This window comes from Ipomoea triloba, chromosome 9 (genome assembly GCF_003576645.1).
Source record: "Ipomoea triloba cultivar NCNSP0323 chromosome 9, ASM357664v1".
Lineage (NCBI taxonomy): Eukaryota > Viridiplantae > Streptophyta > Magnoliopsida > Solanales > Convolvulaceae > Ipomoea > Ipomoea triloba.
This window is the reverse complement of record NC_044924.1, coordinates 26919300-26936750: the sequence shown is the minus strand read 5'-3', so window position 1 is coordinate 26936750 and position 17451 is coordinate 26919300. Positions and strand designations below refer to the sequence as shown.

The window sequence follows — 17451 nt, the reverse complement described above, 5'->3', positions numbered from 1 at the left end:
AAAATTTACAAAAAAAAAAAAAAAAACACACACACACACACACAAAATCAAGTACTACACTCATTTATACTAATTTTCAAAAATATGAACTTCAAAATAAACATGTGCAAAATTGATGTAGAAATTATGGGTCAAACTGGACATATTGTAGCATCAATATTCGGACTACCTGCAAAGTTATCAAATAAACAAGTTATGAAACTATAACAAAATGTACTACTAATTAACCTTCTACAAATATAATAAATATTAATAGAGTTAATACCCATTTTGGTCCCTCGACTATTAGGTAATGTGTGATTTAGTCCCTCGACAATTAAAGTACCCAATTTAGTCATCTAACTTGTAAAATTATACCCAATTTGGTCCTCCGTTAAATTTGTCATCCTTCTGCCGTTAAAAAGAGGGCAAAATGTCATTTTTAATAGTCGAGGGACTAAAATGAGTAATTATTATTATTATTATTATTATTAGGACCCTGAAGCAACACAAAAACGGGACATGCACTCTTTGATTACGGCAACTTGCTCCATCGACGCTTCAGTAAATAGCACCATGTCGTCAGCGAAACAAAGATGAGATAGAAGAGGTCCGTCCTGGGCCAATCGAACACCCTTCCACTGCCCCATCCTTACCTGGTATGCGATCATTTAGCTAAGTTTTTCCAAGCAAATGACAAAGATTGCCGGTGACATGGCGTCCCCTTGTCGAATGCCTCACTCTGGACAAAATTGCTGAAGGCGATTCCCATTCCAAAGCACTAACATGCTCGGAGTTTCTATGCATTGCATTATCAGTTTTATCCAACCATCGTTAAAGCCGATTTCGTGAAGCATAGACCGAATGAAAGTCCACGACAACCGATCATAGGCCTTTTCCAGATCAAGCTTAATGGCCATAACCGCCCTCGATCCTCTTCTCGTACGCATAGAGTGCATCACCTCTTGGTATATAAGGACATTATCCGAAATTTGCCTCCCGGGAACAAAAGAACTTTGGAACGGACTGACCACCTGCGGAAGGATGTTTTTCAATCTGTTCGTAATGGTCTTCGTGATTACCCTGTAGCTCACATTGCAAAGGCTAATCGGCCTAAATTGTTTGATGGTCTCCGGGGACGCAATTTTGGGAATCAATACAAGCAGCGTCTCATTTAAACCTTCAGGCAAGATCCCCGAATTGAACGCATTCCTCACCATCTCGTAGAGACTATCCCCGACCACATCCCACATACGCTGATAGAAGACAGCATGCAAGCCATCCGGCCTTGGCGCCTTGAGCGGGGCCATGTCGAATAGGGCGTTGTGAACCTCTTTTTTCGTTAGTTCCGCGTTGAACGCCCTCCACTCCTCCGGCGAGATGATGGGGAAGTTTCCTTCCAGGTTCGAATTCTACTACAAGTCTGGATCCTGGGAGAACAACCGGACATAATACGCCCGGACGTGGTCTTGAAGTTGGGCCTGGTCCACAATCCAGTCATCATTTTCATCTCGTAAACTTTGAATGTTGTTACGAGCTTTTCTAACTATCGTTGCCGCATGGTAGTACGTTGTGTTGCGGTCTCCCGAAACGATCCACTCCTCCCTTGATCTCTGAAACCACATGATCTCCTCCTGTTGGAGCACTTCTTGGTATTCTTCCATTAGCTTCCTTTCCAACTTGGCAAAACCACCATGATGCCCTTCTGCGAGGCGCTTCTGAACCCCTGCTAACCGAGCCATAAGATTTCTTTTCTGGTGCAAAATATGCCCAAACACTTCCTTTATTCCACTTTGTCAGCTCATCTGTAACTCGGCGTGTGTTCTCCTTCAGCGAGTTTTCCTTGTGCCAAGCATTCTGGACCATCCCGCTCAGGCTGTCGGACATTAACCAAGCAGCTTGGAATTTGAAAGCTGCTATCCCGCTTCCACCACCCTTAGGTCTCACGGTCAGCAGGATGGGAGTATGGTCCGACGCAATTCAGGGCATATGCGTAACACAAGTCGTAGGGAAACACTGGCGCCATTCTATATTACTTAGTACTCTATCCAGATGGGCACCCTTCTCGGTGTCGATAGAATTCCCACGCTTCCACGTAAATTTAGGTCCTGTAAAACCCAAGTCAATAAAACCTTCCGCCTGGATCCATGCAACAAACTCTAAGGAACGTTGTGAGGAAAAAGATCTATAGTTATTTGTTTCCCCCAGACTAGTAACCGAGTTAAAATCGCCTGCCACCACAACTGGTCCCGAAATGCCCCGTTTTGCTATCGATAATTCTGACCAAAGCCGTCGCCGTAGGTTATGCATTGGACTTCCTTAAACCACAACGAGGTTCCAAACTGTGTGGTTTGTCTCTTGAACTTGCAGAAGCACAAATTGTGGGTGGGTGTAAGTCATAGAGACATTCATATTATTGTTCCAGAAAACCCAAATCCCACCACTAAAGCCTACCGCCTCTACTCGGACCCAGTCCGAGTACCCTAGTCTGGAGCAAATGCTGTTAGCATGATCACCCGAGACTTTAGGTTCAACTAGCCCAAGAATGGCCGGCTTATGGTCCGTAATCAGGTTCTTAAGGATGCGGCGGAACCCACTACCCCCCGTTCCTTGACAATTCCAAAACATTCAATTCATAATGAAACCAACAAAAGAAAGCGTAACACAAATCAAAACCGAAAAACAAAACCATAGGGGGGTCCACTTAGGTCCCATCCTTGGTCATCTGCCCTTGTTGGACCTCAATGTCCATAACCACATCACCCTTCGCATCAAATGCTTCCGGGGGGATCCCCATGATGTTCGGTTTGTGAAGCTTCCTCCGCCACAGTGGTAGACCGGATCACTTTCCCACCCTGAGAGCCACGAATAACCACGTGCCCATCTTCCTTCGCAGCGCGACGTGAATTCACTCCCGAATTTCTCTTTTTTGGCTCGCTTGTCGCACCCGTAGTTGGCTCGGCTTGACTTCCTCGAGGTTCATTCACAATTTGTTTCTCATTTGCGATGACATTGGCCCTTTTTGGTCGTCCTCCCACACCCGTGATAGGGGTAGACACACTATCCCGCCCTGTTCCGACCTCCTCGTTCTGTTCCTCATCGCCAACTGCCTTCCCTTCCGCTCCTGGTGGTACCGCCGATTCATCCTCCTCTAGCGGGGCAAACTGCGATCCTGGCACAGCCATACCTAGTTTTCCACTTCTGTGCTGTTGTTTCTGCCCTTCAGTGTCCGGCAGCTTACCCTGCCTATTCGTTTGAGCCGGCTGCCTGCGTTACCGTCTTGTTGCAATCATCCATGGTCCATACGGCTTTCCACCAACCGCTTTGTTTCTCGCGCGGGGTGCTCCGGCTTGGCGCTTCCGTCTGCACACCGTCGACCTGTTGCTGGTCCGTGGTCGCCTCCTCAACTCTTGCCCTTCCCGTTCATCCGCCTTGCTCGCCGTTGGACATAGATCCTGCTTATGGCCGTACATCCCACAAGAGAAACACACCACATGAATCCCCTCATACGCCACATGCCACACCTTGTCTTCCAAAGTGAATCGCGAGATCAAAGGCTTAGTGATATCACTCTCTACGCACACCCTAGTGAATTTCCCTCTCGATACCAAGCTAGTGGTATGATCAATCCGGACAATTCTTCCGAGTTTGTTGCCAACCTTCTGTAAACTCAACATATTGAAATATTTAACCGGCAGGCGAGGGAATCTCACCCAGACTAGCACTTTCTCCGTGGTGTCTAGGGGTGGAAATAGGCTAGGCCGAGCCGGGCTTTAGAAAATTAGGCTTGGGCCTGCTATGGAAATCTAAAGCTTGGGCCTGGGCCTTAGCCTGTATGTAGGCTTTTTTTTAGGCTCAAGCCTGAGCCTACAGTTGGCTTGGCCTGGCCTGAAGCCTTTTTAAAAGCCTATTTAACATATAGGCCTTTAAAAAGGCTTCAAAATAGATCCTAAATAGGCTTTGAGCCTATTTAAATAGGCCTTGAACCTATTTAAGTCCTACATTTTAAAGCCTTTTAAAGTTTACCTATAAAAAATTAACAAAAAATACCTAAGTTCATATTTCTTAATGAATGACAAAATCATAAGTTCATATTTCATAATACAATATCCAACATAAGTTTAATAAGTAAAAGTTTGTAATACAAAATTCAACAATGCATTGTTTACTAATTACTAGTATTACTACAAATCTATAAATCCTGCAATCAATTACTAGTAGGCTTATATTACATTATTATTACTACTTTACTCATTGCTAGTAAACAGTAAACACTAAACGACTAGCAAAATTATTGCTAGTAATTAGTAATACTAATTATTAGCAATTTAGTATAATAGCAATAGTAACTAGTAATATCTAACATTGTTTACTAATTAGTAAGTCGTATTTGGGATTTGGGTATTGGGAATTAGGGTTGTAGGTTATATATATATATAGTGGGGTTAAATTATATATATATAAATATATTAGATATAAAATGTAATATATAATAATTAAATATTAAATATAAATATTATAATATATATATATATAAATAGGCTAGGCTTGCGAGCTTGTAGGCTAGACTTGTAAATATAGGCCTAGGCCTATTTAACTAAATAGGCTTCTAATTAGGCCTAGGCCTGACCTTTTTATTAAATAGGCTAGACCAGGCTAGGCCCTAAGTAGGCCAGGCCGTAGGCCCCTATGAAGGGGCCTGGCCTATTCCCACCCCTAGTGGTGTCCGCTATTGGATCGAAATTCGGGACCCAATCCTTCACGATCAGGTAATGATCGAGAATCATCCAAGGCCCCTCGTACTTTGCATACTCCATGTCTTCCTGCATCCCAAATCGGACAAAAAAGTAGTCATTGTCGATTGCGATCAATTATACGCGTACCCAACTTGCCTTCCCATCACCTTGATGATTAGAGTCTGCCTCCACGGTTCACGGATCCGCTCTTTCTCCTTAGTTGTCAATCTGACCTTCGGACAGGTTGCGTCATCTTCGGAATCGCTCATCACCTCATGTAGAAACGGGATCGAATTCGATTCCTTTCCCACAACAGATTCCAAATAAGATTTCTTTAGGCCAACCCCGTCAACCTTGTCGGTTGTATTCGAGCACTGGGCTGGGCCCTAGTCTGCGATCGGGGTCTCAGGAACAACATCGGAAGCCTCCGATTCCAATCCCTTGTCTTCAACCACACCCTGGACTCCAGATGGCGTCTCAGCCACCACCTCCATCGATTCCGATCCCTCACCTCTCGCCTCTTCTTGCACCCCAGATGGCGTTTCATCCACCACCTCCATTGAGTCCAGATCCTCAGGCGCCTCCTCGACACCCTCCATCGCTTATAATCGTTAGAGAGCTCGAAAATCTCGAAAATAATTGTGCCATAGTTACTATCTAAAGTATATTTGAGACACACCTGTGATCTTTATAAGTGTTATCTTTAAACACACTTAAATACACAACACTATAAAGATAATGATATTTTAAAACATTGTCTTTCCATGCTCACAATTTTTGAATTCTATATTCACAATTTTGTTATATAGATTCAAAAATTGTGTTATAGCGTTAAATATATATCGAGTTTCTAAATTGTAAACATAGAGTTATAAATTTGTCAACATATATAAAGTTTTGTAATTGTGAATATATTGTTCAAAAATTACAAATATAGAGTTCAAAAATTGTGATCATAGAGTTATAAAATTATGAATACAGAGTTCTAAAATTGTGAATATATAATTCAAAAGCTATAAATATAGAGTTAAAATTAAAATTATGAGTATAGAGTTGTAAAATATAAACATAAAGTTTTAAAAATTATGAAATTAGAGTTTTTTTTTTTTTTGGGAAAGTGAAATTAGAGTTATGAACGTACGGCTGAACCCCCATTATTTCCTCCTCCAATTCCAAGTATAATCTCCAACCTTTTTCTTTCTCCAGATCCGCCACCAAGCCACAACAACCACCATCCGTCGCTGCCTGCCATTTCCTCCGTTCAGACTCCGCCACAGCAAGCATCCATCATCGCCTACGCCAAGCGCCACCTCGACCGGGGACCACAAAACAGATCTGAAACAATAGAACCGCGTTCAGTCGCCGCCCCGACTCCGCCGCCGATGAAGCCATCCTAGCCGACGCAAACGCCACCTCCACCAACAGATCTGAAGCCTCAGCCGCCCTTCTTCCGCCGGAGCTGCCTCACTTGCGTCCGCCACGTACCGACGCCAAGCGCGACCGCCACCACCTCGGAACGGCCGGTAAGTTTATTTATTTATTTTATTTTATATTTAATTTATTTCAATTCTTGTTGATTTATTTCTAATATTGTTGTTATTGTAATATATATGTTACATGAGAAACCCATATGCTGTTTTTCTTGTACTACTTATTGATTCTAGTTAACTTTCTAGGGTTTGCATAAATTTCCTGTTTTGATTTTGGAGTATTGAGTTTTCAGTTAACTGATTGTATGGAGAAATAGTTTGGAGAAGACCTTATTGTTAGCTGAAGGTCACAGGAAATGAAAATTTTCTGGTTTTATGTGCTCCTGAGGTACTGAAAATTTTGTGGATATGTCTGAAACTGTTGCTTGCTCATGGGTTGAACATGGAAATGACCCTTGGCCCAAGTGGTTCAGGGCCAGGCTTTGTTAACCTGCAGTTGGGATTTCAACCCCTTAAAACTTATTGTTGAATGTTGAAGTTTCAGATTTATAAACTAGGAATGAGGCTTTCATTACTTATTTACTTCTATAACGTTTGGATTTTATAATGGAATGCCATTTTTAGTATATATATGTTGTTGTACTTCTTTTATGCTGAATGATTAGCCTTGTTTAATAGTGGATGCATTACTTACAACCCTCTGCATCTGTACAGTTTTGCGTATAAGCTTTTTATGTATTTGATAAGCATTTACTGATTGCACGACACATTCTTATTCTTGTCATGTATTCTTTTGTTGTTAAGGGATGAGAACTGTATTTTACAGTGCTGTACCTCAAGGTCCTCAAGTTGTAGGTTACATTGTTTGTTTGTTTGTTTTTTTTTTTTGTTTTTTTTTTTTAATCATAAGCATCAACTAAGTATTGGTGGCCTTAACTATCCTAGTAGTATGTGCTGTCCCGAGTCTTCTAGAAATTTATACTAGATTCTTATCCTAAATTGCTTTTTGTTGTGACAATTGGAATGATGAGTGAGGCAGGAAACTGAATCTCGAGTAATATTTGGATTAAAAGTCAATTTCCCAAGTCCATCGTGTGTGTTAACTTAATGCATTTTGTTCTACCGAAAAGTTAGTGATCTACATTAGTTCTCTTAATTGGGATAGGCCTATTTTCCTACATGATTTTCGCTATTGGTACTATTTGTTTTAAATTTAAATAATCAGCAAACTACTTGCATGAAAATGTTGATTATAAGTATTGTGTTTTGATGTAAAATGTGAATTTACTACAGAGGAAGGTGGTTGGATTTGTGCATTTAATTTGGAGGTTCTTTTCCTTGTTTTTGATTGTTCTTTGTGTGTTATTTGTCAATGTTGTATGAGTGGTGCTTGAGTTCCTAGATTGACAGCAAGATTGGGATTAAGAAAGCATATTCTCAAATATTGTTGTTGGTTCTCATAAGAGTTTATTTATTTATTTTTTTGTTGCATCATTTCGTTTCCATCTTGCCCATAAAATATAATTGTCTATTATGTTCCATCTCTATGCATTTCTCTTTATGGTATTGACTTGTGTTTGGTTCTTGTTTAGGGAGTATGGTGATCTACTAGTAAGTTGTTGCTTGATTGGAGAAGTTGTCAAAGTTTATGAAGATCTTGAACTTTGGGACTTCTTGGCTGCAAGTATATTACTACAAGTTATATAGTAGGTATGCTTTTGATTAGAACTTTGTGAACATTTAAACTTGGTGATTGGATTGTTCGTTGAAGTATTTAGACTTAGTGATTAGTTCTTGTGTATTTTGAATATTGTGTATCTAGACTTGGTGATGGTGTTTGGATAAACATTTAAACTTGGTGAATTGGATTGTTCATTGAAGTATTTATACTTTGTGATTAGTTCTTGTGTATTTTGAATATTGTGTATCTAGACTTGGTGATGGTGTTTGGATAAACATTTAAACTTGGTGATTCGATTGTTCATTGAAGTATTTAGGCATGTTTAAAACAACGGTTTAAAACCGTTGTCTATAAATGTGAGAACAACGGTTTGATAACTTTCCTTTCCTGCCTGATTTGTATCACTATATTACTGGGAGTTTGCAAGAAATATGTATGCTATATATGTATCTGTGTGTATATGTGTGTGTGTGTGTAACTGTGTATGTATGTGTGTGTTTGTGTTATATTGTACTTTGGGAATTATGAAATAGTTTGGATTTTCATCATTTATAGTCTTGTTCCAGGAGAACTCTGTTGTCAAAGAACACCACAGCAGCAGATGGATGATCTGAAACGCCACGATGAGGAAGATAGTTGGTCCATGACTTCCTCGTATCCTTTAGGCCGATTTTAATTTTTTAATCTACTGTTCCGCGTCTCTCTTCCCCAGCATTTTACTGATTTGAAACAGTTATTATCCTTAGCGTGCATAGTACTGCTGCGTCCGTAAGAACCATCAAATCCAAACTTACTGTCCCGGTAGCTCCATCCTTTAGATCTGCTGAACGCTTAGCAAGACGTAAGGAGGTATTTTCAGTAATAATTGATCAATGAAAGTTTATGTTCCAAAGCAGCTTCTTCCATTTTCTTTTAGTTGTTGCACTAATATTTGTGGAAGCGTATTTTCCTTTCCCTCTATAGTTTTACGAGAAGTTGGATGAGAAACACAAAGCTTTGGAAGCAGAGAAACAAGAATGTGCTGCCAGGACCAAGGTACTACACTCATAGAGCAATGTAGGGTCGTTTACTTCATTTTTCTGTTTTTCCATTTCCAATTTTCCATTTCTCCAGTTTTCCATTTTTCCTTCTCCATTCCTCCAGTTTTCCATTTTTCCAGTTTTCCAAATTTCCTTCTCCATTTCTCCAATTTTTTCATTTCTTTAGTTTTAGTACATAGTTTGATTACAAAACAAAATACTCAAAACTTCATTAAATACAATCATTCCATATAACATTTGTATATTTATACAACAAAGATAATAATAATAATTATAATAATAATAATAATAATAATAATGATAATTAATAATGATAATAATAATAATAATAGTGATAATAATAAGAATTTAATAATAATAAGAAGAAGAAGAAATATATAATGATAATAATAATAATAATAGTAATAATAATAATAATTTAATAGTAATAATAATAAATTAATAATCATAATAATAATAGTAATACTAATAAGAATTTAATAATAATAATAATAATAATTTAATAATAATAATAAGAAGAAATTAATATTAATAAAAAATAATAATAAAAATAAAAAATTTAATAGTAATATAATAATAATAAGAATAAGAAATTAATAATGATAATAATAATAAGAAATATATAATGATAATTTAATGAAGACAAGAAGCGTGAAACATGAAGAAGAAACCGCAGCAGGCCAGCAACAACTCCAGCGTGATTCGAACCTGGGAACTCTGGGTCAAAATGCACTGTTCACCCGTTTTTTTTCCATTTCTCCATTTGGAGAGAGCCAATTTCATTCTCTCCATTTTTGTATAAGATTTGGAGAATTGGAGTTGAGAAAGGGTTTGGAAAATTGAATTTAGTAAACAATCTCTCCATTTTTTCTTTCTCCACTTCTTCATTTCTCTATCTTTTTGGAAAATTCTCCATTTTTCCAAGTTAGTAAACGACCCCGTAATGTTTATTTTTCTTCCTTTTGTTTAAACTGCAGCTTGTTGGGTCACTCAACTGGGCTATAATGCACATGGGTCAAACCACACTAAAAGACTGAATCCAATCAATTAGCTCATCTAACCCATGACCTTATAAACCCGTATATTCTCGCTTATAATATTTTCAACGTGGACTCTTAACATAGCTGTTAATGCATTTTTGACTATATTCATCCTCCGTTTTGTTCTCCCGTTATTATTAGGAAGAGGAGGAAGCAGCTATTAAGCAGCTCCGTAAGAACATGGCCTACAAAGCAAATCCAGTTCCTAGCTTTTACCATGAAGGGCCGCCTCCAAAGGCTGAACTTAAGAAGGTAAATCATGATTTAGTATCACTAAAATATACAAATAAATAAAATTAAATCTCTAGTTCTTTATTGTCATGAAAAGCCCAAAGTCATTGTTGTTTCAGCATTTGTTTCTATATATTTTTTTTATTGTGATAGTTGAGAAGAATGCAAATTTATCTTCATAATTTCATGCATGCACCGTTCTTTAGACATAGTATAAACATTACTACCCTTTCTTTATCTAGCTGCCTGTGACTCGAGCCAAATCACCAAACTTTACGCGGAGGAAAAGCACGGGTGATGCTGTTACATCCCAAGAAGAGAAAAAAGATTCTGTCAGGGCCACCCGCCACAGCATTGGTGCCTACAGAGAATATAACACTACGCATTCCACTCCCAAAAAGAAGGACCAGATAAGCGGGCGAATTAATGTTAATGGGAATAACAGAGTGAAGGCGACTGGCAAGCCGTCAGTCAAGGGAACAAAGAAAACATCAACTAACGAGTCAAAAGAAATCCGGGTGAAGGAGATAAAGGACGCTCTGGCGAACGAGACTAAGGAAACTCCCCCGGTGAAAGAGATTAACGATAGTCCTGTGAAGGAGATTAAGGAAACGTCTCATAATACTATGACAGATCAGCCAAGAGCAGATATTGCAGTTCAGTGATGAAACAATTAGCCTTGTTTTTTGTTTTTTTTTTTCCCCCTTATATGTATCGAGAAAATTTCCAGAATTTCCTCTTCAATTCAGATGCTCAACGTTAACTTGCTGATTTCTTTTCTGGTCAGAAGCGACTCATTGAACTGATGTTTAATCTGAGTTGTATATTCTCTGTAATATATATATTATATGTAATACACATGTAATGTGCTACATGGAAGAGAGCCCTGGACTACATGGTTATAAATATGCTCTTAAGACTGTTTCCTCTGCAGTTCAGCATAGCAGTGTAATGCTTTTAACTTGAACATTCAATTTCCTTTGATGTGAACATTTTTATCAATTTTGTCATGTGTACATTTAGAATATACTGTGTGATATAGGCTATATTTGGTACGCCTAGTTGGAAAGCTGAAAGTTGAAAAGTTAGTAGCTAATAAGCTGAAAGTTGAAAAGTTAGTAGCTAATAAGCTAAGGGAAAATTGTATTTTTGGTCCTCTAGTTATACCTGTAGTAGAGACTTAGTTCTTGAGTTATATGCGTGATCATCTATAACACTTAAGTTATGCATAGATTGGCGATTTTAGTCATTGAAGGACCAAATGAGCCACTTTATTAAGTGACAAATTGGTGGTAGAAATAGTTTACGAGGGACAAAAATTACTATTTTGTGTATAACTTAAGGGTTAAAGATGCTTATACATATAACTCAGGGATTAAATTTGTACCATGAGTATACCTAAAGGATAAAAATGAAATTTTTTTTAAAAAAAAATTAATTGTTGAATTAGTTAAAATGACATAAAAGGATAAACAAATGTTGGAGATATAATATTTCAGAAAAAAAACAAGCACAAAAACAAAAGAGGAAGAGTTAGTTTGAGTTGTGAGAAACGCACTCTCCTTAAAACTTGCTACCTCTCTTGCGTACTAGGAGCGTTGTAGCTTAGGTTTTTCAGGATAAACCGAACTACAACTCTATGTTTGAATGCTCAAACAAAAGAGCCTGGCGAACTAGAATAGTGGTTTGAACATAGAAATTTGAGGAGAAAGATGAACAGAGTTTTTCTGGAGAGAAAAATACGTAAGAGTTTTTTGGTTTGTGTCTAAAATATTTTGCTCATCCAATGTAGATGGAATTAAATAGCATTTAGTCATGACATTAACACTGGTTTAAAAATCAGTCTGTAACCTTCATAACAGACAAATAATAATTTGGAAGTTACTTAACACTGGTTTAAAAACTAGTTTGTAACCTTCATAATAGACAAATAATAATTTGGTGCGAGAGAGAGTCTCTAACCTATACAATTCAAGTTTCTTATATAGCGGTGTAAATCTACTTCTTTTTTCAATGTAAGACAAATGCTTCTCAAGCCTTTCCACCTTCATTTTTCAACTCAAATGGGGTCTACTTTGATAATCAATTTCTTATTTACCAATTATCCGTTTTGAGCGTACAATATATCGATCTCTTCGCCTCACTACTAAGAACCCGAATCCACTTTGACCCGACCCAAATCTAAGGTTGACCCATATATATTTGTACCACAAAATAGCCACTTACAATGTCATTTTATGCTTCTTTTTTTTTTTCCAAACAATTAAGATATTAAGATTTTGATTAATGAATGGTGGATGGTGTCATTTTTGTAAATTAATAAAGATAAACAAAAAAAGTTTAAAAAAATCATAAACTTATTTTGAATCGCTACTTGAAAAAGTGTTTCAAAATAAATTATTATTTTAAATTCCTCATGTTTTACTAAAGAGAACTTATAACTAACCAGCTTAATTGGTTGCGTGAGTGGCTGAACACTCTTGTCTCTTGAGAGAGGTTGGGAGTTCAAACCCCCTTTTGTATGAAAAAAACAATCTGGCTAGCACTTTACCCCTTAATTGGGCCGGCCCGGTGCGAGGACACCTCATGGTCTAACCAAAAAAAGAGAACTTATAACTTATTTGTAATTTAAAATAAATTATAAGCTTTAAACTCTACCTAACATAGCCATAGTTAGTCCATACAATGGGCCGGCCCGGTGCGAGGACACCTCATGGTCTAACAAAAAAAAGGGAACTTATAACTTATTTGTAATTTAAAATAAGTTATAAGCTTTAAGATCTACCTAACATAGCCATAGTTAGTCCATACAATGTGAACATTGACAATCTTGATGGTGCATATCAATATATCATGTTGCTATGATGTGCGGTTAAAAATATATTTTGATTATCATATATTTGAATGCATATTGTTCAATGAAACTGGAGTTATATCGAAATAAGAAACTGTATTATGCATATTGTTCAATGAAACTGGAGTTACATCGAAATAAGAAACTGTATTTAGTCACACAGAGTTACTTTTTGCGGCACGAAACGACACTGTTTTGATGTCTGGACTAAAATGCATTGTGGACTGGGTCCTCACTAAAATTTGCGATCATATAGTTGAAACTTGGCGCGGCTCTCTTTAAGCTAAACTGCTAAAGATTGAAGGAGCTGTGTACTTTTGCTAATCTATAGCATGGCAGCTAACTACATTTTAGAAAATGACTACTTCTAAGTTTTGAATTACGCCAAATACTTTTCATGGTTACTCGATCATCATTTAACAATAAGCAACTAGATTCGATTGGTTGGCTTATTTTACTCCCATAATGTTGATGCTACTTTTATGTAGGTATATTATGCGCCGTGATTGCTTCACCTTTAATTTGGAAGTATTTTGAGAAACTCATTTGGAGGGTATAGGTTTGCTGTAGAGAAAAAGAGCTGATGATATATAAAAGGCTTTTGAATAATCTGGTGACATTCCATAGTATAAACTATGGCCACTGTGCTTTTCATCACAATCCACAAGAAGTTGTCTACAATTTGAAAATTTGAGATAGTTTGTTATGATTCGAAAATTTGAGATATTGACTAGTTGATTTTAAAATATCTTTGTTATTATAATTGATAATTTATTTATTATTTTTTTAGAAATATCTTTATTATTAGAATTAATTTATATATTTCTTTTAGAGATAGCGGATAATTATGGTAAGGAGTCTTAATGATTCTCGTTTCATTTATATGTTTTATTTAGTGTTTATAACCCTCTTATATAAAGGGTGCTTTCATTCTAATAAAATGGAAAAACAAGCAAAAAGTTAAGATAAAATCAAAGGTGATGAGAAAACTCTCAAAACGTTCCTAATATCTTGTTCCCTATATTTTTTTTAAATTCATCTATGAATATAGGCAACCCATAAACAACCTCCGGTAACCCTAATCCTAATCAACCTGTGATGTGTGAATTTGCTCGAGTACATCATAACATAGATCAGTTGAGTTAAAGTCACCACTTTAACAACAAGGTGGGGTTCGATTCCGACCAACAACATCTTGGAGCTAGGGCTTCCCAGGCCAAGCTAGAGATCGAATTTGGGCTCTTGGGCTCCTCAAATTGGAGATTGAGCTCCTCAAGTTGACGGAAGTGTGGAGATGAGTCTCTTGTCCGTGGAGTCAACAATATAATAGGAATTGATTGGGAGATTGTTTGGGTGATCGACTTGGAATTTACCTCCTTCAGCAACTCTTGAACATGGATTATAAGGGTTTAGGATGAGTCTAGCGACTAGTTGAGAACTTTAATGTATTTAAACAAAAAAACACGTCTAAGGCGTGAAAGTAATTGAAATTTAAGAAAATTGGATAGCTAAGTAATTCACACGTATTTTCATTATTTAAACCAATATTGCAATATATGCTTACATAGTTACCTCTGTTAAAGAAGTTTTATTACTGTATATCATAACTTTTAATATACTAAAAATAGATTTTCACCGTCATTGCAGTTAACAAAATCGTAGTTGACTATGAGGTGGCCCCGAGCATAGCCCTGTCCATCAGTGTCCAGTTGATTAAATACATTGACGTCCAAATCCAGCCCTCCATTTGCACACTGATCAACGATCCTCACCGTTACTTGAGCACTGGTGGCGGTGTTAGTAACCTGTGTCAATATTTTAATAACATACAAACTCGGTTAATATACATGACGGAAATATTAAAAATGACTCAATAAAAAATGACTTGAAGTTCAAAAGCTCATAACTCAGAGCCCAAAAAATGACCCGAACAGTCAAAGAAGATGACCTAGTTAGGCCCGAATCCACGACCAGAGGCCCAAGAGCCTACAATCCAGGCAGAAAGCAGGACTTTGATGCACCAAAATTATATGTTGATTAATTTAATTACACTTCTAAAAATTCAAGAAGCTAATTAACTTTTTGAATAAAGTTTAGGATCGAGGCACATTTAATCATTTACTCTTTTATAAATTTTCTTCCTTCAATTCATTAGTAAGTACTTCATCTGTCTCATTTTATTTATTCTACTTACTATTCATTGGTCAAATCAACTAATTCATTCTTATCTATCCTACTTACTGTTCATTGGTCAAATCAACTATTTATTCTTTTTTTTTTCTACTTTTCTTTTTTTGAGTACTACTGACTCTATTACAATGTAGTATCTGTTCATAGCTACTCTTTCAATCTACTGAAGCACAAAGAGCCAACAGTTGCTTCCACTGAGGGTTCCATCCATGTGAGAGTGTAAATCAGAACACCGGGTGCCACTAAACCACAAAGTCACTGGCTTTTATTTTTTACTTATTTTTAAATTTAATTTTTTGTGTGTTTAATAGTACTTTTAGTGTAGTTTTTAAATATATAAATTTTGTTTATTAATATTAAAATTAATACTATGAAAAGTAGGATTAAAAATAACTTCAGTCAACGGAACCAAATACATAAAATGAGACGGAGGAAGTATGATAAATACCTTCAAACATCGGCCACAAGAATCCCGGCCTCTTGGGCCGACAGGACCACAAAAGGCAGTCCATCCATACTTTCGCCGCCATTCAAGTGGCTTGTTGCCATCCCAAGTGGCGCAAAAAACACTCGCCCTATAATAATCCCAATTAATATTTTGAGGGTTGTAAATATTATACGTTGCCCTCACGTTAGTGGCGCTTTGCGCGGCGGCGCCGCCCACCATCGCCACCACAAGAAGCAAGCAAGCTGCACCAACTCTCTCCATTTTCGTATGTGCTTTGCCTTAATTGTATAGCTGCTAATGTGCTGTATCTCTTTCTTGGGTTAGGTTGTATTTATAGATAGGTCGAGAAGGAAACATTTTGTTTATGCTCTAAAACAATAATAATAAATTAATTATTACAAAAATTTTGTTGTCATAAACCATTTGAATAAGTACGTCTATACTCAAGACCTACAACTCTACAATGTAATTACCGGCCTAAAGATCGATAAAAAGTACGAGAATATTTTGGTAATATAAAATAAGATGAGAAAAAAATGACATAACAGAAATGCCTCCATGTCTCCATTTTGCACAAAGTATATTGCAAGTGGTATTGAAAATTTTTTAAATGTATATTCCTAATGGTTGACTTAAAGTTTAACAATCATTTTTCTATTTGTTAATTAATAGTGTTAGTAGATAAACTTTATATCTTTATATAAAATAAATACGGAGTACCTTATGGTGCAGTGTGCTGCTATAATAGGGTGTATCTGGCGTGAAAATAATGAGCTTGTATGTAGGGGTAGAAATAGACCGAGTCGAGCCGAGCTTTAGAAAATTAGGCATGAACCTGTTACAAAAATCTAAAACTTAGCCTGGGCCTGAGCAAGGCTTTTTGTTAGACTCAAGCCTAAGCCTACAATTAACCTGGCCTGACATGAAGCATTTTTTTAAACCCTACATGTTAAGACTTTTTAAAAACTTTAATAAGAATATCTAAATAATTTAAGAAATATACCTAATACAAAACTAATTCATAATTACATAAGTATATCACCACAATAAAACATAAGAGCATTAAAATATAAAATAAAATAAAATAAAACAAGTCATGAATTCAACATGCTCGCTAACTTGTTTAGAAATAAATTCAATTGTATTATTATTTGTTATCCTATATAATCTCATAAATAATAAACAATCAACTCACATAATTTAGTTGCGACATTTCATTAAATATTATGACAGTAAGAACGGTTAATAAAAAAAATTAGATAATAAGAACACTTACATTAGGATTAGCAACAATGTTTATAGTTGAATCATAATTTAGAATGAGATTTTGGAGGTGGAGGGTTAGAGTTTGGTAATTATATACTTGGGGTTATATTATAAATATAAAAATATATATTAGGTATAAAATAGAATATATATATATATATATATATATATATATAGTCCAGGCTTGTAGGCCTGAAGGCCGAGCCTGACATGTATAGGTCTGGCCTGTTCAGTTTAGTAGGTTTTTAAAATTGATTTAAGCCTGACCTCTTTACTAAACGAGCTAGGCCTTAATTAGGCCCGGACATAGACCCCTACAAGGGGCAAATTATACCGTGCACCACGGTGCACACAACAATGTGCACCACGTATGTAAACGACGTCGTTTTGAGCATTGTAAATTAACCGTCTCTTTTTTTTTTTTTTTTTGGAAATCACGCTTCCCGTTTCGGCCGATCTGTGTATTCTAGGTAATCGTTCTGTGTATTCCAGGCAATCATTCTGTGTATTATAGGCAACCGTTCTGTGTATTCATGTTAGTAACACATGTTGTGAT

At 36.7% G+C, this 17451-nt stretch overlaps 3 protein-coding genes across 4 annotated transcripts; 1 reads left to right on the top strand and 2 right to left on the bottom strand.

Annotated features, from left to right (window-relative positions):
- Positions 1-2750: 2750 nt before the first annotated feature.
- Positions 2751-3656, bottom strand: LOC116029845. The gene is made up of 2 exons (XM_031271884.1): positions 3358-3656; positions 2751-3246 (listed from the first exon to the last, which is right to left on the bottom strand). Exons 1-2 carry the CDS (start codon positions 3654-3656, stop codon positions 2751-2753), a joined length of 795 nt encoding a protein of 264 aa, XP_031127744.1.
- A 2207-nt stretch (positions 3657-5863) lies between these two features.
- Positions 5864-11111, top strand: LOC116030429 (protein WVD2-like 2). 2 transcript variants are annotated; one of them, XM_031272678.1, is made up of 7 exons: positions 5865-6238; positions 7738-7855; positions 8393-8480; positions 8582-8675; positions 8790-8861; positions 10048-10158; positions 10380-11111. In XM_031272678.1, exons 3-7 carry the CDS (start codon positions 8428-8430, stop codon positions 10800-10802), a joined length of 753 nt encoding a protein of 250 aa, XP_031128538.1. In that variant the 5' UTR covers positions 5865-6238; positions 7738-7855; positions 8393-8427; the 3' UTR covers positions 10803-11111. The 2 variants fall into 2 exon arrangements, with proteins under 2 accessions (XP_031128539.1, XP_031128538.1); XM_031272679.1 differs by lacking the exon at positions 7738-7855 and having other exon boundaries at positions 5864-6238.
- A 3490-nt stretch (positions 11112-14601) lies between these two features.
- On the bottom strand, positions 14602-15967 carry LOC116030842 (pathogenesis-related protein PR-4-like). Its single transcript, XM_031273194.1, has 2 exons — positions 15630-15967; positions 14602-14796 (listed from the first exon to the last, which is right to left on the bottom strand). The coding sequence occupies exons 1-2, from the start codon at positions 15888-15890 to the stop codon at positions 14602-14604; spliced, it is 456 nt and encodes a 151-aa protein (XP_031129054.1). The 5' UTR covers positions 15891-15967.
- Between the last annotated feature and the right edge of the window lie 1484 nt (positions 15968-17451).